At 54.1% G+C, this 23219-nt stretch overlaps 2 protein-coding genes across 6 annotated transcripts in view; one reads left to right on the forward strand and one right to left on the reverse strand.

The window, feature by feature from the left end:
* KATNIP (katanin interacting protein) overlaps positions 1–2300 on the reverse strand; it is a 117756-nt gene extending 115456 nt beyond the window's left edge. For 2 of the 4 annotated variants that reach the window (XM_060172739.1, XM_060172738.1), the window contains exon 1: positions 2189–2299. In XM_060172739.1, the coding sequence (XP_060028722.1) occupies positions 2189–2195 (7 nt within the window). In that variant the 5' untranslated portion in view covers positions 2196–2299. Of the gene's footprint in view, positions 1–2188 lie in introns of all 4 variants that reach the window. The other 2 variants (XM_060172742.1, XM_060172740.1) reach the window with 2 other exon arrangements.
* Positions 2301–2467: 167 nt separating this feature from the next.
* Positions 2468–23219, forward strand: part of GTF3C1 (general transcription factor IIIC subunit 1) — a 48522-nt gene continuing 27770 nt past the window's right edge. For both annotated transcript variants that reach the window (XM_060172748.1, XM_060172750.1), the window contains exons 1-8: positions 2468–2721; positions 9697–9906; positions 10644–10820; positions 11202–11345; positions 11669–11765; positions 14339–14462; positions 21763–21915; positions 22816–22931. In XM_060172748.1, coding sequence (XP_060028731.1) covers positions 2501–2721; positions 9697–9906; positions 10644–10820; positions 11202–11345; positions 11669–11765; positions 14339–14462; positions 21763–21915; positions 22816–22931 — 1242 coding nt within the window. In that variant the 5' untranslated portion in view covers positions 2468–2500. The remainder of the gene's footprint in view (positions 2722–9696; positions 9907–10643; positions 10821–11201; positions 11346–11668; positions 11766–14338; positions 14463–21762; positions 21916–22815; positions 22932–23219) is intronic.

A 23219-nucleotide genomic window follows, 5' to 3' on the forward strand; every position in this document is an offset into this window, starting at 1 on the left:
TGCTCCTCACTGTGTGTGGGGGCTTCATGAGTGGTGAAGCAAGTCTACAGGTGTTATTACCCCCCACTCTCCCTGTCCTTTCCCCTCTTAACTATTCTCTCTCTGTCCTATCTGATAAAAAAGAAAGAAATGAAAGAAAAAGAAGTATGCAGTAAAAGTGTTTGATAAGTGAATGCTTTAATCTCGTTTTTAATGTGGCACCAGGGAATGAATCCATTGCCTTGCACATGCCAAGGCATCTCCCCAGTCAACTGAGAGAGAGAGAGAGAGAGAGAGAGAGAGGTGAGAGGGAGAGGGAGAGGGAAAGAAGAAGGAAAGGGGGAGAAACCCCGCAGCACTGTATCGTCACCCCTGGAGTTCTCTGCTGATGCCTGTGGTGCTCCCTCCCATGGGGAGCTAGGGCCTAAAGCATGGGCTCACTCTCCCCACGGAACTATCACGGCCCTCAGCGTGAACTTCTTATATGACAAGTACTGAAGACGTAGCATACAAAAGCAAAGCTCTTCTGAGGTAAGAGCGAGCGTAAAAATGTCCTGAAGTTGAAAGGTTTGTGAGAACTGTCGTTCTACAGAACATCGCACTGGCCCCAATGGACAGTGCCTTTCTGAAGCACAAAAGGCAGGCATCTTTTAAGCACGTGACAGATTGGCTCAACTCATTTCCTTACACTGCATTTAGTGGGTATCACAACCGAAGGCAGTCTCCAGTAATGATGGGGGGTGGGTGGTGGCATGAAAAGTGGACTTGAACTCTAGAACAGTCCTACAAGTATTCTGCAGACAACAAGTGTTTCCATCTACAAAGTGACAAAGCAGAGTAACCTGTATTTTTGGACTGCTCCAGTTGTCAACTCCATGATTCTAATCTGGGACCCCTAAACAGTGCACCCCCTTCCCCCAACTTTATTTCACCTACAGACCAGCTGTCCTGACATTGTAGGGGGGAGAGGGAGAGGGGTGCCCAATAAATAGAACTTGTTGGGGTCTCAAACTTCACAGTTCCGTGCTGGGGACACACTGTCTGGGGGTCACGCTGTCTGGGGGTCACGCTGTCTGGGGGTCACGCTGTCTGGGGGTCACATTGTCTGGGGGCCACATTGTGGTGGGTCACGCTGTCTGGGGGGTCACGGTGTCGGGGGGGGGGTCATGCTGTCTGGGGTCACGGTGTCTGGTGGGTCAGTGTCTGGGGGGGGTCACAGTGTCTGGGGGTCACGGTGTCTGGGGGCCACATTGTCTGGGGGGTCATGCTGTCTGGGGTCACGGTGTCTGGTGGGTCAGTGTCTGTGGGGGTCACAGTGTCTGGGGGTCACGGTGTCTGGGGGTTACGGTGTCTGGGGGTCACGGTGTCTGGTGGGTCAGTGTCTGGGGGAGTCACGGTGTCTGGGGGGTCTTGCCCTTCTCCCCCCCCCCCGCTTGGGGACGAGGTATTTAACTCCTCTGAGCCCCAGTTTCTTCCTTTGCAAAATGCAACGACAACACTAAGCCCAAAAGGCTGTTTGTTTAGGAAACTGAGAGAGGTGTTGCTTTGGAGAGCTTAAAAAGACCTCCTGGCATTGAACGGTTCCTCTGTTTAGGCGGGTTATTGCTGTTAAAGATGTTTGTTTGTTTATGTTTAATTTTAACCAGAACTCTGATGGCTCTGTCTTATGATGCGGGGTGGTGAACCTGGGTCTTCAGAGCCTCAAGCATATAAAGACTTCTTGCAGAACCACTATGCTCTCTTCCCAGCCTGGGTTATTACTATTAAATCAGAGCCCAGGGAGGGGGAGGGAGAGAGAGAGAGACAGAGACAGACCGGCAGACAGACAGACAGACAGACACACTCCCTGATCCACATTCTTTCCCAGGAGCTGGGGAGTGGGCTCCCCAAGATGATCACCCCACTATCAACTCCCAGACCCCACAGTCCCACGTCCCAGGACACACACAAAATAGCTCGATTTCTCGCTTCCCCCACTTGCCCCCTTCTCGGAGCCCCAGCTCCCAGGCGGCCAACCCACTGCCCCCCCCGCCCCTCCTCCCCACCCCCGGCCGCTCCGGCTCCCGGCCCCCTCCCCCCGCAAGGTGGAGACCATCTTGGTTCAGGCAGTGGTAGTCCAGGGTGGCCTAAAGGATTCTGCCCGGCGAAGGCCTCGAGAAGGAAGAGAAAATAACGGCCCGACCCCCCGGAGGGGCCCACTGACACTCACCGTCCATCCCCTAAGGCGGCGGTTCCGGGTGTTCGAACCGGAAGCGGCCCGTCCACTGTTTGCAGTTCCCCTGGTTACGGCGGGACTCCGCACCAATGGCGGCGAAGCGCCGCGCCTTGAGCCCGCCCCCCGAGCGTGTGACGTCATTAGGCGCGCTGAAAGGCCACCTCCGAGCTCCCGGCCCGGCCCGACTGCCCGGGCTGCCGCTCTCTGTGCGCAGGCGCGCCGCCGTTTGGGGGTGGGGGGGGTGGGGGGCGGAGCCTGCGGCGGAGCTCGGCGCAGGCGCCCTGGGCGCAGCCGAGAGAGGTAGCAATGGACGCCTTGGAGTCGTTGTTGGACGAGGTGGCCCTGGAGGGGCTCGATGGCCTCTCCCTGCCGGCGCTCTGGAGCCGCCTGGAGACGCGGTCGCCGTCCTTCCCGCTCATTCTGGAGCCGTACACGCAGGAGTTTCTGTGGCGGGCTCTTGCGACGCACCCGGGCATCAGCTTCTATGAGGAGCCTCGGGAGCGACCCGACCTCCAGCTCCAGGACCGGTCAGCGGCCTTGGGGGGCCGGGAGGGTGAGGGTCCCGGGGGGCCTGGGGACTAGAGGGGCCGGGGGGGGCTGGGGGCTCGAGGGGCCGGGGGGATCTCCCGGGGGGGCCGGGACTGAGGGGGGCTGGGGGGGCGGGAGTTCCGGGGGGGCTGGGGGCGCCCGCAGTCCCGGGGGGGCCACGATGCAAGACCGATTGGGGGTCTCTGGGGTCTGGCGGGATCCAGGCGCCTGATGGAGTTTGGGGTGTGTGTGTGGGGGTGGGTGGGGGGGCTCCTTTGTATTGGGATCGTCTGGCGGGGGCCCCATTGTCTCCCGGGTGTGTGTTTGGGGGCGCGAGGGGGATGGTCTTCGGGCTGCAAAAGGCTCTTGAAAGGGCTGAAGAGAATGGGCGTCGTGCAGGTTAACAAAGAACCTTTGAGTTCGGCTAGCCCTGATGCGTTCTTCTCCTTTATTTTTTTTTTATTTTTTTCCTATTTTATTTATTTTAACGAGACAAAAGAGAGAGAGAGAGAGATGCCAGAACCCTGCTCAGCTCTGGCTAATGGCGGTAGTGGGGATTGAACCTGCGAGTTCAGAGCCTCAGGCAGGAGAAGCACTTGCAGAACCACGATGCTGCTTCCCCCAGCCCAGGCCTTTATGCATTTTTTAATAGAGCGCCACCCGGTTGCATACACTGCCCGGGATGGAACCCGGAGCCTCGGGTATGCGAGCCTCATGCTGTCGTCCCCTCCCCCCCCAGCTCGGCAGTGCCCCAGACGCTTTATTTATTGATGAAAGAAAGCGGGGAGGGGGGAGGGGCAGGCCTGAGGCTCCCCGGCTAGAGCTCACACTTGCTGCCACCTGTGGGGGCCCAGGTTCAAACTCTGGGCGCCCATCTGCAGGGGGAAGCTTCTCCCCGCCTGGTGGAACAGTGCTGCAGGTGCATTTGTTTGCCGAATCCACTGCTCTTGCCGACTATCTCTTTCCCCTTCCCCGTTCCCCCTTTTTTTCCCTCCCCCCCATTTTTTTTTGGAATAAAAACAAAAACTGAGAGGGAGAAAGACAGACACCTGCTTCACTACTCATGAAGCTTCTTTTCCCCTGCAGGTGGGGGGAATGGGAGCTAGAACCAGGGTCTTTGCACACGGTAAAGAGTGCACTCTATGGGGCCGGGTGGTGGTGCAACTGGTTGAGCGCACACGTTACAGAGCACAGGGACCCAGGTTTGAGCCCCCCCCCCCCCCGGCCCCACGTGCAGTGCTGCAGGTGTCTCTCTGGCGCTCCTTCTTCTCTCTCCATTTCTGCTGTCTATCCAAGAAATAAATAAAGGTAATAAAAATATTGTTTTTAAAAAAGGGGGTCGGGCGGTAGTGCAGCGGGTTAAGCGCACATGGTGCAAAGCGCAAGGACCCGCGGTAAGGATCCCAGTTGGAGCCACCGGCTCCCCATCTACACTGGGGTCGCTTCACAAGCGGTGAAGCGGGTCTGCAGGTGTCTGTCTTTCTCTCCCTCTCTCTGTCTTCCCTTCCTCTCTCCATTTCTCTCTGTCCTATCCAATAACAACCACATCAATAACAACAATAACAAGGGCAACAAAAATGGGGGGAAATAGCCTCCAGGAGCAGTGGATTCGTAGTGCCGGCACCAAGTCCCGGCAATAACCTTGGAGGCAAAAAAAAAAAAAAAAAAGTGCACTCTTATCAGGTGTGTCCCTGAAGGTGTCTCTACTTCCTTCCCTCTTTCTCTTTTTCTTCCTGTCTTTATCAGGAGGAAAAGGCCACCAGGTTAGGTAGAGTCACAGTGCAGGTACCGAACTTTTGTAGCAAAAAAAAAAAAAAAAAAAAAGGTGGAGCAAGAGGCCACATAGTGATTCTGTAAAACACTCATGCTTGAGGCTCTGTGATCTTAGGTTCTATCCTTAGCACCACCACCAGCCAGAGCTGAACAGTGCCCTGGTTTCTCTCTCTCTCTCTCTCTAAAATAAATAGAGGAGAGAGAAGCAGAGCCTCACCATGGTACATGGAGTGCTAAGGATTGAACTCGGGATCTCCTGCTTGAGAATCTGAGACTTATCCACTGTCCCGCCTCCCAGGCTCCCCGACTGTTGATTTGAGCCCAGGCGGTCTGTTTCCAGAGTGTGTGCTGCTAAGCCACGTCATGCAGGGCCAGGAGAGATTCCCAGAGCAGTACTTTTTTTTTTGTTTTTTTTGCCTCCAGGGTTATTGCTGGGGCTCAGTGCCTGCACCATGAATCCACTGCTCCTGGAGGCCATTTTCCCCCCTTTTGTTGCCCTTGTTGCTGTAGCCTTGTTGTGGTTATTATTGTTATTGTTAATGGCATTGGTTGTTGGATAAGACAGAGAGAAATGGAGAGAGGAGGGGAAGATGGGGAGAGAAAGACACCTGCAGACCTGCTTCACTGCCTGTGAAGTGACTCCCCTGCAGGTGGGGAGTCGGGGGCTTGAACCGGAATCCTTCTGTCGGTCCTTGCACTTTGTGCCACGTGCAATTAACCCAGTAGGCAGTATTCTGCACAGCAGCTGTGACAGTCTGAATGCTGAGTGAGTTGTGGTGGTGGTGGCTGGGAGCAGTCGAATGAATGCACATGTGCAAGACCAGGGTTCAAACTCCACCCTGTCCAACTGCCCGGGGGCGGGGGGGGGGTGAGCCTCATGAATGGCGATGCAGAGCTGCAGGGGTCTCTTTTCTCTATCTCCCCTTCCCTTCTCAGCTTTTCTGTCTTATCAGCTACCAAAAGGGGAAACAGTGGCAACTAGGAGCAGTGGATTCTTTGAGCAAGCACTGAGTCCAAACAGTGTAACCCGAGTGGCAAAAAAAAGTAAAGTTTGGTTGAAGTGTAGAGTTAGAAGTAGAAAGTGAGGGAGAACAGTTGACATTTCAGCATACTTGAGCTGGGACTGTTCTGAGATACTCAGATATTGCAAGTTGGTTAATTTTTGCAACTAACTGCTTTAGAAAATGGTTTCCTGAAGAGAAACCTGAGACGAGGGGGAGTCTAAGTGACTGGTTCCAGTTCATCAACTAGCGAAGGCAGAGCTCAGAAGCAGAATCTGGGAGTTCTGAGTGCTTGAGCCACTCCGTCTTTAAACCTGATTGGACTAGTTCAATCAGTGGCCTTTTGTTCCTTGGAGGAGACGTAAGGCAATGGATTCCGACTGGGATGGTCAGACTCTAGAGAAGCAAAGGAAGGAAGAGGTCCTTATCTTTGGGTGGTGTGCAGACTGTGGAAGAGAGAAATCCCGTTGGGTCAGCACGAGTATTGGCCACACCCTGTTTCTCTTGCCCGCACACTGATCTGATTGATCTTTGAAATTCCAGTTAGAATGGAGATGCTAGGTATATGTTTGTGTAATAGGTCACTGGAAGGATATATGAGAAGCTGGGAGAAATTCCCTGTGTTGGGAAGAGCTGGATGGAATCGAATGTAGAGTGGGAGGGAGGCAGTCACGTGCCCTTTGGAGCTTTTGAATTTTTAATTATGAGAAGGTATGAACAAGTCACAAGTTAATAATGTTTTTGTTTTCACCAGAGCTCTCCTCTGCTCTCTGGCTTATGGTAGTGCCTGGGACCTAGGAGCCTCAGGCATGAGAGCCTTTTGCCATGACTATTATGGTCTCTCCCCACCCTAGATTATGCAATTTTAATATTTATTTTGTGGTCCAGGAGGTGGTGCAGTGGATAGTGCTGGACTCTCAAGCGTGAGGTCCTGAGTTCAAGCCCCGGCAGCACATGTAGCAGAGTGATGTCTGGTTCTTTCTCTCTCTCCTCCTATCTTTCTCATCAGTCAATAGATACAATCTTTAAAAAAAATTATTTATAAAAATATTTTTTAAATAAGTAAATATGCCGGGGAGGCAGCATAATTGTTACGCAAAAGACTCATGCCAGAAGCTCTGAGGTCCCAGGTTCAATCCCCAGCACCACCTTAAGCCAGAGCTGAGTAGTGCTCTGTCTCTCTCTGTGTCACTCATTAAAATAAAATATAATAAAATATTTAAATATATGTTCATTTACTTATTTTTTAAAAGATTTTTGCATCATGTTTTTTTTATTCCCTTTTGTTGTTCTGTTTTTTTTTTTGTTGTTGTTGTTGTAGTTATCGTTGTTATTGTCATTGTTGTTGGATAGGACAGAGAGAAATGGAGAGAGGAGGGGAAGACAGAGGGGGAGAGAAAGATAAACACCTGCAGACCTGCTTCACCGCTTGTGAAGCGACTCCCCTGCAGGTGGGGAGGCGGGGGCTCGAACCGGGATCCTTGTGCTGGTTCTTGCACTTCGCTCCACCTGCACTTAACCCGCTGTGCTACCGCCTGGCTCCCATTCATTTACTTATTAATCAAAAGGGTGGAGAAAGAGAACCAGAGCAGCACCTCACAAGACACTAAATAATACAATTTAAATAACAACAATAACAAAAATCTGGGAAGGAAGGGAAATCCAGAGTGAATCAGCCCTGCTACGTTTTGGAATTCAGTTTCCCAGAACTCAATTGATCTGGTCCTAAATCTAACTCTGTGTGCCATCTGTGTGAATTAGTCAGCAGATAACTGGCAGATTTCACTTGATTTTGTAAGTGATGCGATTATATAATCCCTGCAGTGATTCTTCTGCCACTTCCCCCATGTAAAACAGATCAGATGACAGGTGGGCGCTCAAGCTGGGGGCTGAGGGGTGAAGTTGAGAGGTCTGCAGGAATCCAGTCCCAGTGCAGATAACTTAACTCCTGGTGGTTTGACTCTGATAGGATGGGATGAGAGGAGAGAAGGGGGCTGCGTTGAAACTACTAAGCTCCTTGGAGACACTGAGTTCAAGGTTCCTTTGGGTTGTTCTAGTGGAGAGGTTTAGTCAACACCTGACTTCCTGGGACATAGCCTGGGGGAACTTCTGTGTTTAAAGACCAGACTGAGAGCAGACGGGGAACCCTCCAGGGAAGATGGAGTGTGGCCAGAGAGGAGGAGGAGGAGGGCAGCAGTCTGGGGGTGGGGGGTCCTCTTCAGCTGGGCCAGGCAGGATGTGGTCAGACTGTTGCCAGAGTCCTGGATTTGCCTGTCTGAGGCTTCCTACTTGGTCTCTTCATCTGCATGTGCTGGAGTGGTGCTCTGTGAAACTCTTATTTGTAATGTAAACGATTCTTCCTGGGCTTGGCGGCTGACAGACACAACTGCACGCACTGCAGTGTGAAAGGCCCCACCCCCACCTGCAGGCGGGCAGCTTCACGAGCAGTGAGGCTGCTGCAGGTGTCTCTCTCCTCCTTGCCTCTCAGTTTCTCTCTGCCTTCTATCCAAAAATTAATACTCCTTTTGATGTTTAAAAAAAAAAATTTTTTTTTCCTAAGTGAGGCAGGGAGATAACATTCATTTTCCCTCTAAGGTCCCAGGTTCAATTCCCAACCCCAACATAAGCCACAGCTGGGCAGTGTTCTGGTAAAAAGAAAAGATTTCTAAGTGAATCTTGTGTGTGTGTGTTTAGTAATGTTTTTTACACGACTGTAAAGTTACAGGGTATATGTAGTCCCACACTGCGCCTTTTACCAAAGTCCTGTGCTCCTGCCCTAAGTAAACCTTTTTTTTTCCCCCTTGACTTTTTAAAATCAGAGCACTGCTCAACTATGGTTTATGGTGGTGCAGGGGATTGAACCTAGGACTTTGGAGCCTCGGGCATGAGAGCTCCTTTGCATAACCGTCAAGCTATCTACCCCGCCCCCTAAGTAAATCTTGACAAACTTGGCTGACTGGCTAGTGGATGAAAAGTAGGTCAAAGATGTGTTCATGGTAGTGATACAGGGAGACAGGTGGGGGGTGCTGTACTGGCAGTGGGCAGAGCTTTGGTTTTTAATTTCCTTGGAGTTTATTTATTTTACCTGAGCCTGCTCAGCTCTGGCTTGTGGTGGTGTGGGGGATTGAACCTGAGACCTCAGGACCTCAGGCAGGAGAGTCTTTGCCGACTCATTATGCTGTCTCCTCGGTCCTGTTTTGTTTTGCCCACCAGGGCTATACTGGTGCTGCATGCCTGCAGGATTCTTCTGCCCTGGCTGACATCTTGGCTTTTTGATAGAAAGAGAAAGACAACCACCGTGTCGCTGCTGTCCCACTGTCACGACCTGCAGGTCCTCATGTGCGCACACCACCGGGCTGACCATTTTCTGGCCCCCAAGACGTGTTTGTTTTGTTGATCTATTTATTTATTTATGAGCGCGAGCCAGAGATTGCACCAGAGCATCACTGGCACCTGTGGCATCAGGGGTGAAGCTCAGGACCTCGTGCTTCAGGGCCCTGGGCTGCCTCCTGGCCTGCCTGCCCCAGCTGTGTGGTTTCGGACAGTTCAAGACACAGCGTTGAAGCCGAAGCCGGGTGATGGCTCCCCTAGTGGAGCGCACACATTACCATGCACAAAGAACCAGGTTCAAACCCCTAGTCCCCACCTGTAGAGGGCAAGCTTCACAAGTGGCAGGTGTCTCTCTTCCTCTCTCCCTCTCTGTCTCTTACCCCATCAAGAAACAAGGGAAAGAAAGCTACTACCGGGAGAGGTGGCATCATGGAAACCTTCTTCTTCTAGCGTTTGCCCTTCTTCCGTAGCCAGTCAACAGCGTCTGGAGCTGCTTGTTGCTGGCTTTGAAAGTGACTGGGATCCATGTGGATTCAGTCAGCAAGGAAGGATCGTCAGTTTCCCCAATGAATGGGTACTCACGGGCACTGAGCCCGTTAGTGTTTGGGGAAAAAGATAGGAAGCAGCAGGTTTGAAAAAGAAACTGAAAAGCCCTGTGGCATTCAGCTTCAGGGCTGTTCGGGGTCCTGGGAGGGTCTGAGTTCTCTGGGGGAGGGGTGGGTGTCCTGCTGCTGGTCCAGCTTATGGGTGGTCTCGCGACCAGAAGGCTGAGTGACCCCGCACTCGCTTTCTGAGCACGGCCAGAGGTCGGTAGAGAAACAGGCCGACCTTGTGTCACCTCTGAAGTTGCATCTGTGCTTCTCCCCTCAGCTATGAAGAAATTGACTTGGAAACAGGGATCCTGGAGTCGAGGAGGGACCCGGTGTCGCTTGAGGATGTCTACCCCATCCACATGATCTTAGAGAACAAGGACGGCATCCAGGGCTCATGCCGCTACTTCAAGGAGAGGAAAAACGTCACCAATGACATCAGGACGAAGTACATGAAGCCCCGCTGTACGATGCTGGAAGCCTTTGGCAGGTAACTGGCTTTCTGTGGGGGGTGGGGGGGGAGGTCACAGGGAGGCAGCTGCTTTGGCGCCACAGTGAAAGCATTGGGTGTGGTGTCGGTCGCTTGATCAGGACCCGATCTTCAGGTCGTGAGCAGGGCCCGGTGACTCATGCGTGGGCTGGCCCACACCAGGCTACAGACCCACTGACTGCATGCTGCTGGCTTCTGACTCGGGAGTTAGTCTTCTCCGTCAGTTCAGAAGGCTGGAGCCATACAAGAGTATTGGGAGGTGGAGGGGGGTGATGGCCGATCCTGAAGCACCAGGTGTTGTGAAAAGCTTGGAGTTGACAGGTGGACTGTGGCCAGCACTGAGCTGGGGTGCAGTGAGCTGGATGGTGAAAAGGAGCCAGCCAGACTTCTAAGGAGGAGAGGGTGAGGGGACGAGCCACAGGGCACAGGAAACGGCTGTTGTCTAGGCCTGCAGGGCCCAGGCGAGTTGGGGGCCAGAGTGGCACGGAGGGTGGGATGTTCCCTGCCACGGCCCACAGTTTGCATCGTGGTCTGACTGCCTTGCGGAGGCAGGGAGGCAGCAGGGTTGGCTCCCTTTACCCAGAAGCCAGTGCGGTTCTAAGCGAAACCCCATTAACTGGGATTGTATGTGAGCCTCTGATAAGAGGCCAGAAACAGTGGCTCTCCGAGGCCCAGTGGTGCCACCCGTCAGATCTCTTAAATCGGTCTCTTCTCACATGGCTGCTTGTGGCCCACAGGTGGGGGAAGAAGCTCATCATCGTGGCCTCCCAGGACATGCGCTACAGGGCCCTGATAGGCTCTGAGGGCGACCCCGACCTGAAGCTCCCTGACTTCTCCTATTGCATCCTGGAGCGCCTGGGCCGGTCGCGCTGGCAAGGGGAGCTCCAGCGGGACCTGCACACCACCGCCTTCAAGTGAGCGCCTGCCCCACACGCCAGGACCTCCCGGCCTGCCTGTCCCATTCTTCTCGTCAGCCCTCGGTGTCAGGGAGTGTGGTCTCACGGCAGCCTTTGGGGGATGGGGGGGGAGAGCTCAGCAGGTGGACACCGGAACAGTGGGTCTCCCAGGATGTGCGCTCACCCTGGTCGTCGCTAGACGAGAGACCCACGGGCGACCCTCTTCACTTTAACCGGAGCCACTCCTCGCTCATCTCCCTTGTCTCCCCGTCCTGGGTTGTGGGGAGCCCTTTCAGGGTGACCGGCTGCCCCAGGGCCGTCACCTCGCGGCATCGTGGGGTGGGGTAGAAGTTGTCACCACAGAGAAACGGCACAGCCCACCCGCTCCTTCCCCTCCAGGGTCGACGCCGGGAAGCTTCACTACCACAGGAAGATCCTCAACAAGAGCGGCCTCATCACCATGCAGTCGCACGTGATCCGCCTGCCCACCGGCGCCCAGCAGCACTCCATCCTGCTGCTCCTCAACCGCTTCCACGTGGACAGGTGCGTGGCGCCGGCGGCGGTGGCACAGTGCGCAAGGACCTGGGTTCAGGCCCCCCGGGGGACTCCACAGATGGTAGAGCAGTGCTGCTGTGGGTGTCTTTCTTTTGCATAGTCCTCTCACTGTCTCCCAGGCTCCCAGCAGCCGTCACTACGGAGGGGAAAGGGCTCACGGAAGGGAGCCCCAGGCTGGGATTGAACCTGAGACCTCGGGCGGGGCGGGAAGAACTTCTGCAGAACCACTCTGCTGTCTCCCTGGCCCTCGCCCCGTCAGCTCTGAAGCCAGGCGGGGCTGGAAATGGACTACGTGGTGGTGTTTTCTGCAGGAGGAGCAAATACGACATCCTGATGGAGAAGCTGTCCATGATGCTGAGCACGCGGAGCAACCAGATGGAGACGCTGGGGAAGCTGCGGCAGGAGCTGGTGAGCCTTGGGCCGGCGGGGCTGAGTGCGGGCGGCTGGCTGGCTCTGGCCTCGCGGTAGGCAGAGGAGCCCAGCGTTTCCCGGCATGAGAGGGGACACCCCCCTTGGGTGGAGCATGGCTCCCGTCCCCCCAGTGTTGCTCTGAGGTGCTGTGGACCCCCGCGGAGGGTTATACGCCTGTCCAGATAGACTCCCATGGTCCAGTCTGCCGTTCTGCCCCCACCGCCACCACCCCTGATTTTATCCTGAAATGCCGGTGGCTGTGCCGAGGGTGGGGTGGGAGGACAGGGAAGAGCCATGGCCTTACTCTGTCCTGGGCCCAGGACGCAAGGCCTGATGGAGAGAACGAGGGAGACAGCATGGAGGTGGCCCACAGTCTTCTGTGGGTAAAGAAAGCACTGGACTCTCGTGCGCGAGGTTCCGAGTTTCAGCATCGGCGTTGGATGTGTGAGAGCCCCGGGAAGAGCTTCTGGGCAGCTCGGGGTTGAGCGGGTTTTGCAGATGGAGTGAGCCTGAGGCAGGAAGGAAGGAAGAGGTGACAGAGCAGCTTGAGTAAAGGCGGGGGTCTTGCTTTTCTTTTTTTAAAAAACATTTCTTTGATTGGGAAACAGGCTTTTTTTTTTTTCCTTATTTATTTCTGAGAGGAGGAGAGAGAAGCAATGTCACTCCGGCACATGCAGTGCTGGGGCTGGAACTCAGGACCTCATGTCATCTCTGAGAGAAAGCCCAGTGCTTTGTTCACTACACCACTCCCAAGCTACGGAAAACAGATGTCTTTGTCTTTCTCCTCCTCTTCCTCCTCTTAGTGGGAAGCACTCAGGGAGACTTGATGGCACCCAGCACAGGGCCAGTGGGGAGGCAGGTGGTGGTGTGTCTGGGAATAGAACCGGAGCCAAGAAGGGAGGGAGGGTCTTGAGAGTGAGGTTGAAGAGTTGGGTTTCAGCTTTTTGCTGCAGTTACGTCGCTGAGGAGCTGAACTGTGAACAGATGAGAAGTTGGAGGAGGGAGGGCGGTGGATGCTTTACTTCAGCTGCCAGGGAGGGTGACCACAAGATCATGAAATGTTAGATGCCCTGGAGGTGACACTAGCAGGACTTGTTGCTGGCAGAAGCCAGGGCACAGGAGTGGGTGAAAGAGGTGGGCTCTTGGCATGTGATGTGAACGCCCGGCCTCTCTGCCGTGTGCTGACCCCCAGGGCAGACTCATGCGGGCTGGGCTGTGTCACACACACACCCTGGCCCGGGGAGGGGACATTGCCTGGCCTCAGTGGACACGGAGTGAACAGACAAGGGCTGGACCTGGGTAGAGGGTGGGAAATGAGGGACACGATGGTGTGAGGAGGAGGCATAAGACGGCTCGGCTGCAGGATTGGCAGCCTGGTCAGCGGCTGCCGGCCAGGGTCAGAGTCCGCTGGGCAGGGCCTAGTGAATCATTAGCCTATGGGTGAGGTCCAGGTCACCGGATACAGAGGCCGGCTGTTGGATACAGAGGCCGGCTGTCGGGGGTGGGGGGTAGGAGTGGGGGGCTCCCAGTGTTCCTCCTCCTAGCAGCCCCTCCCCCTAAGACAGAGCCATGTCACTGCCCCCACACCTCCAGGGACGTCCAGGGCTCGGGGCCAGCTGCAACGGCTGAGCGTCTGGAGACTCTTGCCAGATTCACGACGACGGCCATTGGCCCCGGGGAGTCCCAATAAGCCGCATGGGAGTCGCCAGCATTTCTTCCAGGGCCAAGCGCTCTGCTACCTGACAGCTGGTGTGCCAGCCAGGCTGAGACTTGATCCCACATGTGTGGTGTGTGTGCCCTCCTTGTGCCAGGGTCTGGCAGTTCGAGACCCATGCTGGCACATGGACTTATCAGAAGGAGCAGGGCCCTCGGCTTCAACCTGCTGCTCTGAGAACCGCATTCCTGGGAGCTCTTGCCATGTCTTGCTTCTTAGGGGAAGCCAGGGCTCCAGTTTATATATAACCCTCACTTTTCAATGGTGAATTACTCTTTTTTTTTTTTTTTTTTTAACCAGAGCACTGCTCAGCTTTGACTTCTGGTGGTGCTGGGGCTTGAACCTGGGACTTGACAGAGCCTTAGGCATGAGAGTCTGTTTGCATAACCATTGGGCTAGCCACATCCTGCCCAGTGAATTACTCTTTAAAAAACAAAACATCTTAAAGATGAGGAATGTGGGTCTGTCCCTGGTAGCTGAGCTGTCTCGTCTTGTTGGAACCCCATAGATTAAATTAAAAACTATTTCGGGAGGGAGGGCTCTAGAGAGAGCTTACCAGGTAGGGTACCTGTGCCTTACCGTCACAGAGCCCCAGCACCAGGTTGGAAGAACCACCGCATCGGAGGAAGCTCTGAGGCTGTGCTGAGCCTCTGTTTTTCCATCTAAATGTGTCATGAGATCGAGTGCACACAGGACCCTGCACTTTCTGTTCCCAGGACAGCACAGCTTGGCAGTCTGCTCCTCCTCGAGGTCTTTGGTGAACCCAGGGCCTACAGCCGTACTCCTTTGCGTGACTCGAGCGGTCCCAAGTTCCCTTCTTCCACCTGACAGGAGCTGTTCTGCCTTGTCTTGGCAGGGGCTGTGTGAAAGAACCTTCAAGCGCCTCTACCAGTACATGCTGAATGCAGGGCTGGCGAAGGTGATCCCCCTGCCCCTGCAGGAGATCCACCCTGAATGCGGACCTTGCAAGACAAAGAAAGGTAAAGGCGGCTCCAGCCGTGGCTCGCCCCCTCCTCCGCTCCCGGCTTAGCCCGCCTTCAGTGGGGGCGGCAACCCTCGTGCCCCCCCCACACACACACACACACAGGGCTCACGGGGTGTTTGCTGAAGGAAGGCAGTCCGTCCTGCCCCCAGCAGACATCTCTGTGTGCCTGTCCCCACCCACATCTGAGCGGTGCTCTTCAAAGGGAATTCAGAAGCCTCCTCTCAGCCTTCAGCAGGGCCCTGGAGTCACTTCTCTGTGCCACGTGTTCTTGTGATTTAGCCCGGCAAGGAAGACTGCCACCTCTCTCCATGCAAGGAAATTAAAGCAGAGAGGTGCTAAGTGACTCAGGAAGGGCAGGGCCGGGGCTTGAACCCTCTGAGAAAAGCTCAGCTAAGAGCTGTAGACTGTCAGACCTGGGAAACCTCCTTGCAGCCTTTAGTTTCCTCTGTTCACTTGTTGGTTTTGTCCTGTATCTGCTTTTACCAGAGCCTCTGGCCTGAGGGTCTTTGGCATAACCACTGTGCTGTCTCCTCAGCCCTGCTCTTGCCTTATTACATGCTGCTTACCGCCACCGGGTGAACCAAAGTCATTTACCGAGCTGGGAATGAACACTTTCAGTAGAAAGATAATAGAGGGAACATACTCACTCTTTCCAGACTCCTCCATAAAGAGCAGGGGTGGAAAGGGAGTGGCGGGGGGCAGCGACCAGTGACATGTGGGTTCTCAGAGGCAGGCGGACAAATAGCAGCTGGCAGAGCAGACTGGCAAAGCCGAGTGGCTGTGAAGGTCAGTAGTCAGAAACTGATGCCTCAGAAGCCGAAAGAAACTAACGCAAGGAGTTTGGAGGTTCCTCAAAAGGCCAAGTGAGGTGAGGCTGGAGCGAGAAGGACAGCTTGTCCGGCCACAGGGAAGCTGTCACATCCTCGGCTCCCTCCCCTACTTGGCACAGCCCGGAGGAAGCCCTTCCCCGCAAGGCCCTAAGTCCGGCCTCTCTCAGAAGATGCACAAGGATTTCTAGACTCACAGACGTGAGACCCAGCTGGGGACGGCGCCATGCTGAACATGGGGCCATGGTGACAACTCTGTAAGGTGACAAGTCCCTTCAGTGCCATCCACAAAGACTTCCTGTTTGTGAAAACTGACCAGTTTGTGGGCAAAGTCCTGGAGATACTGAGATAACAGGGTACCCAAGCAACGCACTGGCCTGGCCCATTCACGCATCACAAAAGCTCTGCCTCCCGCTCCCAGGGCTTTGGGACACCGCTTTGGATGTGTCACCAAACACTGAGGGAGAACGCTGCTCTGTAATCAAGAAAAGCAACTTAGAAAATCGAAACGGGGGGGGGGGGTGTCTGAAAAGATTCTTCAGAGAAGAAAAGATTTTTTGCATCTGAAATCAGAGAAAGAAGCTGTAAGGGAGACACATGTCAGAAGTGAAAAATAGAACTCTAGAAAAAGAAGAAATAAGTAGACAGACACTCAGATAGTAAATCAGAGCACTAGGTTGAGTAAGACCAGGCCTGAACGGTCTAACTTCCATACAGTCTGGGTTCCAGAGAGACAGGGAGGGAAGAAGCAATGGGCAGGGGAAGAGAGAAGAGGAGGCATATATAGCAAGACTAGCACAGGCTCTCTCCAGATCTGAGGGTACAAGTTCCCAGCCCGAAAGACCTGCCAGGTGTCTTCTCACATAACGATCATAAACACAAAGGAAGACTCAGTGTCCTAAGACCAAAGGGGCCCCAGACCTGGGGGGAGTCAGAAGTTCCAGACTATCCCACACGTAGAGGAAGCCCCATCAGGCTCCCCACCAAGGCGTCTTGGCGGCCCGCCTCTGCCGCCTAGGCTCAGTCATTCTCGGTGCCTCCTGGGCCTCTGTCATGGCTTCCACTTTCCTCTCAGCTAGGTCGTGAACCACACCCCTCACATCCTCTGCCTCTGGCGCCTCTGTAGGTCTGCTGGGAACTGAGTAGGAGGTGCCGAGCAAATGTTGCAAATGTTGAACGATCCTAATTTAATTAGGTGCCACTCCAGTTAACTTCCCTCGTGTGGGAAGCAAGGGTTGAACGCGCACTTTAAGCCTTTATTTATTGTTGTTATTATTTTTGCCTTGAGCTCTGTAGTCCCAGTTGGCAAAATTTGCATAAAGTCTTCCCTCTTGAGGGATTCTGGAATAGGGAAGACTTTAATAATAAATAAAGATGATGCACAACTTCTTGTAAGTTTGCAGGTGCCTGGATATACGTGAGTCAGCTCCAGACATCTCTAAACAAATGGCTGGGTCTTAGGCATATTTCTCGAGCCTTCCAAAGAGCCAGCCGCGGTGGTGTGTTCTGCCGGAAGGGAAATGAAACAACTCCCCTCCACCTTGGCAGTGAAAACAGTCACCCTAAACTGGTCTGTTTTGCAAATTTGGATTCTTCCAAGTGTTTACCCAGCCATCCTGTGTTTATTAAATTGTGCTGAGAGCAGAAGGGGGGAAAAATAGAGGTTATCTGGACAGAAAATGGTGGCAGCCACACACTCACTGGGGCTACTGACTGAGTCCGGCAGTGTAGACGTGGGGGGCTGGCACCTGGGCCTCCATATTTATGATGTGGACTCATTCCACAGCTGATGTTGCCTCTTGGCTCTTAAAGAAAAAAAAAAATCATGGTCATAGACTGCTGGACACGATATCAATAGACAGATGTCAATGTGCAATATCTTTTTTTAAAAATATTTTATTTACCTACTGGATAGAGACAGAGAACTCGAAAGGGAAAGGAAGATAGAGAAGAAAAGAAAGCTGCAGCCCTGCTTCACCACTTGCAAAGCCTTCCCCTTGCAGGTCGCGACTGGGGGCTTGCACATAATAGACAACTAGTAGTCATGCTTCTAGACACTTGTAACAAACGATCAAGGCATGACATTAAGAAAACAAGTCTAGTGGCCAAGAGGTGGCAGTGGATCTGACTCTCAGGCATGAGGTCCCGAGTTCGATCCCCCGCCTCACGTGCCAGAGTGATGCTCTGAGTCGCTCTCTTTCACCTCCCTCCTTCCTGTCTCACATTAGTAAATGAATGCAAATTTTAAAAAGAAAGAAAACAAGTCTATTCACAGTAGCACCAGGAACAAAATATTGAGGAATACAATTGGTGACGTATGCCACTAACAGCCGGCAGACGTTTGAGAACTCAGGAAGTGGAGAGATGACCCTTGCTCACAGGTCACAAGACCTATTACGACGGCAATACTCTCCCCCAAGCTGATCTGCAGGGCCATGGTCACTTCTGTGAGATTTCCAGCTGATTTCTTTGTGGAAAGTGACAGGCTGCTTCTGAAAAACGTATGGAACTGGACAGGACTGAGAAAATAAAGCGAGTCCTGGGAAAGTGTCAAGTGAAAAGATTCACACTTTACAGTCTCAAAGCTTTCAGCTGGGCAGCAACAATCAAGACAGTGTGCAAGGCGAGGGATCAATGGAGTGGAATCGCCATTCCAGAAATAACCCACCTGTCTGGGGTCCATTGATTTTTTTTTTTTTTTTTTCCCAGGGTGCAGCCACCTGCCACTTACAAGAGGCTGTTACTGAATGACCATTTATGGGAAAGTTTGAGGCAGGGGATTTGGAAGCAGCCAAGCAGATGCTTAGGAGTCAGGGAGGAGACGGAGTTGAGGCCAACAGCTCTGAGCTGATCCAGTGCTTAAAATCGTCTGGTGACCAGGTTTTAAACTGAAACCAAACACACAGAAAAGAAAAAAGAAGTTGAGTCCTACACACAAAGGGAGTGGATTACACGGTGTGCGCATTATGTCTCAAACTGTTGAGTTTCAAGATGAAAGCCAAGAAGCAGGGTTCAACAAACTAAATCAAGATCATTAGAGTAGCAAAGGGGACAATGAAAAGTTACAGTAGAATTAAATACACACACTGAGGGAAAAGACCAAGAGTTAATATGCAATACTGCAGATAGCAAGGCTTAAAAAGAGCTTAACAGTCAGAAGACTGCCATGGGAAACGAAAGGGAAGATGTATAGCAAAAACAGGGCGAAAGGTGGGTGTGAACAGAAAGAAGAGAAAGCCAGGAAACATGTACGGCCGGGAGTAAGGCGGTTACAGCGAGTTAAACGCATGTGGCACAAAGCACAAGGATCCGGCGTAAGGATCCCGGTTCAAGCCCCCGGCTCCCCACCTGCAGGGGAGTCGCTTCACAGGCGGTGAAGCAGGTCTGCAGGTCTTTCCCTTTCTCTGTCTTCCCTTCCTCTCTCCATTTCTCTCTGTCCTATCCAGCAACAATGACGTCAATAACAGTAAAACGACACAGGCAACAAAAGGGAATAAATATAATTTTTAAAATCATTATTATTAAAAAAAATGTATGGCCGAGAAAATAATACCCAAAGAAGACAGTGAAGAGACCAGAGCTTAAGACTGGAAAGTTCTGGCTGTCAAATAGTACAATAAAAAGAACTGAATACGTGCTGGAGAGTTCCTGACAGGCAGGGGCCCACAAAATGATCCTTGGGTGTTTGTCCAGTGATTGTTATGGGTGGAGGGAGCTTGCTTCCCAGTGCTGGGAAGAGCCTGAAAGACTCAGCTCAGGGCTGACTGGACAGGTCACCGACCACCTGGGCAGCAGGAGTTTGTCAGAGGTCACCTAGAGTGATAGGAAGTGTCCTTGTGCCTCAGGCCATAAGGAAATGCCCTACCCTCTGTCCCAAGTCTTTGTAAGTTGTGTACCAGATCACTGCTCAGCTCTGGCTTATGGGGGTTGAACCTGAGACCTCCCACTTCAGGCTCAAAAGCCTTTTGCAGAACCATTATGCTGTGGTGTGCTGTTGTTGTTTTCATGCTAGAAAACCCTTAGACTCTGCTTTTCTGAAGGTATCAAGTGAGGAAGGAACTGGGGCAGACAAGGCCAGTCTATGGGCAGTGTGAGGGCAGTGGTAGCGGGGTGGGGGGTGGGGTGGGGTAGAACCCTCTAGAGACGAAGTCAAGTAGGCTCTGCACTAAGCTCTAGTCCTTTTATTCTGATCCTTTTATCTATTCCATCTGCTGTAGCTGTTCCTTTCTTCACTGGTGAGAGAGGCCAAGCACAGTTCACTCAGCTAAGGTGACAGGGATTGCCCCAGAGCGCGAGTCTTAAGCCAGTGTGGAGACTGAGAGGAAGCAGATGCTGGGGAGTGAGAAGTGGTCGCTGTAGTCTCTCCCTGCCTCCTCCTGGCTTCCTCCTCCTCCCTCCTCTTTGCCTGCAGAAGCAGACCTGGCTACTCTGACATCCCCCTTCTGTAGCTTGTTTCCCACCACCACTTCCCCAAAGAGGCCCATCCTCTCCCTCCTCTGACACACTGTCAGAACTAGCCCTGCTTCTCTGTGGTGGGGGCCGCACTCTCACCCAAGCCTATCCCCTAGGGGTGGGGGGCGTGTAGCACTGCCGTCATCCTGGGCGCAGCCGTCCCGAATCCCCGGCAGACCAGGCCCCTTGAAGTCGGAACCAAAGACAGTAGTTACCCAAGGCTCCTGGCTGGCTTACCATTTCAGAGTCCCAGCCTGAGGAGGAGCCCTGGCCTCCTTCAAGGTGGGAGGGAGTTTGGGGGAGGATTTCTGAAGGTGGAGAGCCATCCTGCCCGGGGGCCAGGCTAGATTCCCCACATAGTGTGAGAAACACAGGCTGTGGGCTCCGCTCCACAGCTCCACAGCCTCAGAGCTTCCCCTTCACAGTCTGTGGTCCCTGCCAACAGAAACCTGAAATTCTAGTTGTGCCAGGTGGCCCCGTGTGGAAGAGAGGCCTGGAATCTGCAGAGCCACTGTGGGAACTAGCAGGGAGAGGCTCCCCCTTTCCTGGGTCTCCGGTGTCTAAAGGAGCCATTTGTGTCACTGGTTCTGTGACATGCCGCACGCCCTGCCTTTAAAAGCCCTACAGTCCCATGTGCTCGGGAGCCTGTGGGGCCCTGTTGCCTTTTTGTTCCTGGGAAGAAAGCCCCTCACCGTTGGCAGCCCTGGCTTCCTCCAGGGGAAATGGCTGCCCACAGGTGGCAGCTGGGAAGTGGGAGGTGCTGGCTGTGGTCTCTCCCTTCTCCTCTCCCCTCTGCCTTTATCCTGTGGGCTGGGACGGGCTCCTTAGAAGGTCAGCTATGAGCCAGGGGGTGTGTAACTGGCCTGCAAAGTTGGAATTGTGAGACTAGTGAAACACCACTGCAGAAAAGTCTTGAAGGGGCCTTGTGACAACACTTCTAAGTCCCCAAAGCAGGGCACTCACATCCCATGTGTTCCATCCTCTGTACCTGCTCCTTGCCAAACCCTGGGGCCTCCCTAGCTGGCAGGCAAGGACCTGCTATCTTTAAAGCCTCCAAGCTGAGCTGGATGCTGGCGGGCGGCGCCATTACAGCGGGTGGCTTGTGGTCACAGCTCCGCTCAGCCTGGGCTTGGGTCTTAGCTCCAGCCTCTGCTGCAGCCCACTCGGCTCCTGTCCTTTCAGGCTCAGCCCCTCAGATTTACAGCCTGTTATGTTAGTCCCTGCAGTGGCCATAGTTGAGGGCTAAGTCATCTCCCATGGTCACTGAAGCAGGGCGCCCAGGTTCATGCTGCCACTGCCCCTGACTGTCTGTCCTGGCTGTGAGCAGAGGGACAGCACGCGCCCAGGGAAGGCTGATGACCAGGCTCCGGTCGGCGGCAGCAGGCACTCAGGATCCGAGGGCTTCCCAGCCTCCGCCTTGAGTCTTGAGTGCTGGCATGGGTCCTCTCTGTCCTGTGTGGGTGTTGAGGGCCGACTGGATATCTCGGGATGATCTGTCCCTAGAGGGTGTGAAAAGGGCAGGCCTTGCCCTGGACAGCGCTGGTGCTCTGTCACGTGGGCCTCTGTGAGGGAGGGGCAGCGGGGTATCTCTGGTCCCAGCTTCTTCCTCTGTCTAGTGTCTCCTGTCCTTGAAGGATCTCACTGTGGCCTCTCTTCCTTGCGCTGTAGCTCCGCTAAAAGCCGTGTGGATCTTTGGAATCGCTGGCTTAAAGACACTCCCCGAAGAGCTTGTTCACGTCATTGTCACAGCTCCCTGCAGTACAGTGGGCAGGGTGCTGGGTGCTGGGTGCTGGGTGCTTGGTGCTGGGTGGGGAGGCAGCGGAAAACCAGGCCCGCCTCGGCTGTCCTGGAGCCCCAGCTGCTGGCTTCTTCATGGGGACAGCAGGGCCCTGGCGATTCCTGTCCTTTGCATTTCTTTGTTCGCCGATTACGTTAAGCCCCAGAGTGAATTCTCAGGTCTCGCCCCCGCACCCTGCACCTTCTGACCCCTGGCTGGGCCCCTGGGCCTTGTTGTAGGGACCGACGTCATAGTGCGCTGCCTCAAGCTGCTGAAGGAGTTCAAGCGGAAGATGGAGGATGACGACGACGACGAGGAGGTCATCTCCAAGGGCGTGCCTCCTGTGGACATCGTGTACGAGCGGGACATGCTCACGCAGACCTACGAGCTCAGTGAGTCCTCTCCCGCTTGCCCGTGGCTGTTCAGTGGGGAGTGTCTGGCCAGTGTGGACTATGGAAGAGATCTTATTTATTGAGAGAGAGAGAGAGAGAGAGAGAGAGAGAGAGAGAGAGAGAACCACAGCATCACCGGCACATTCGATTCTGGGGATTGAACTCAGATCCTCATACTTTTAAGTCCAGTGCTCTAGGCCCTGTGCTACATGCCTTTGTGTTGGAAGTAGGCTCTGCCGTTGGGGCTGTAGCATAATGGAAGTCCCAGGTGGCCTGGAAGGGTCTGAGCTTACACTTGGGAGTGTCAGTCTTAGCTCTGCAGACTCCCGTTAACCATGGGACTCAGCCGGTGTCCGGGCTTCACTCCTTCCTCTGTGACGGGACATGTGTCAAGGTGGACCAAGTGAGCATCTGCTGTAGCACCCAGTGCTTGTGGCTGCGGGCACTAAACACAGGGCCAGACAGCGTCACTTCCTCTCCTGCGGCCTGCCCGCTGAGATAGGACGGCACCACGACTAGCGTCCATGTTTCCTCTGCTGGGCCCACAGAGAAGGACGGAAATGAAAAATGTCTGATTCAGAAAGGGCCCCTTTCATTTCTCTGAAAAAGTCCTTTGTGTGAAAGAGGCACCTCGCTGCCAGGAACCAGCAGCCCAGGCAGGCCTTCACATGGGCTCTCCCAGCACGGGGGAGGGGGTGTCAGTGGGCCTCCCCAGCTGGGCTCCTGGGGGTGGTGTCGAGTCTCAGACAGGGAAGGCGAGAGGAGGCCCAGCCCGTGCTGCATCCTGTCAGTTAGTTCCATTACCGTAAGGTATCCAAGCTTTTTTTTTTTTGGGGGGGGGGCTGCAGGGCCAAGCAGCCCCTTAGCAGAGTCAGAGCTCACACCTGTCGTTTCACACAGTTGAGCGCAGAGGCACGAAGGGCATCTCTCAAGCCGAAATCCGAGTGGCCATGAACGTGGGCAAGCTGGAAGCCAGGATGCTGTGTCGCCTTCTCCAGAGATTCAAAGTTGTCAAGGTAGCCGGCCTTCTGAGGGGCCCGGGCAAACCACTGCCAGGCTTCTGGACAGAGGATGAGGCTGGACACGCCTTTCCCCCTTACCAGGAGGCGAATAACTACATTCAAACCACCACCCCCCCCCCCCCTGCAGGGCCTGTGGCTTTTGTTGGTTCTCGCCGAGTAGTCAGTGTATAAAGCCAGCAGGAGGCTGGGGGGGGGGGTGTTCCCAGGTGGGGTCCCGGCAGCCGGCAGGTATCTGCCTACCACAGGTCTCCACGACCTCATCCCTGTCACTTGTTGGCTCCT

Source organism: Erinaceus europaeus, chromosome 15 (genome assembly GCF_950295315.1).
Source record: "Erinaceus europaeus chromosome 15, mEriEur2.1, whole genome shotgun sequence".
Taxonomy (NCBI): domain Eukaryota; kingdom Metazoa; phylum Chordata; class Mammalia; order Eulipotyphla; family Erinaceidae; genus Erinaceus; species Erinaceus europaeus.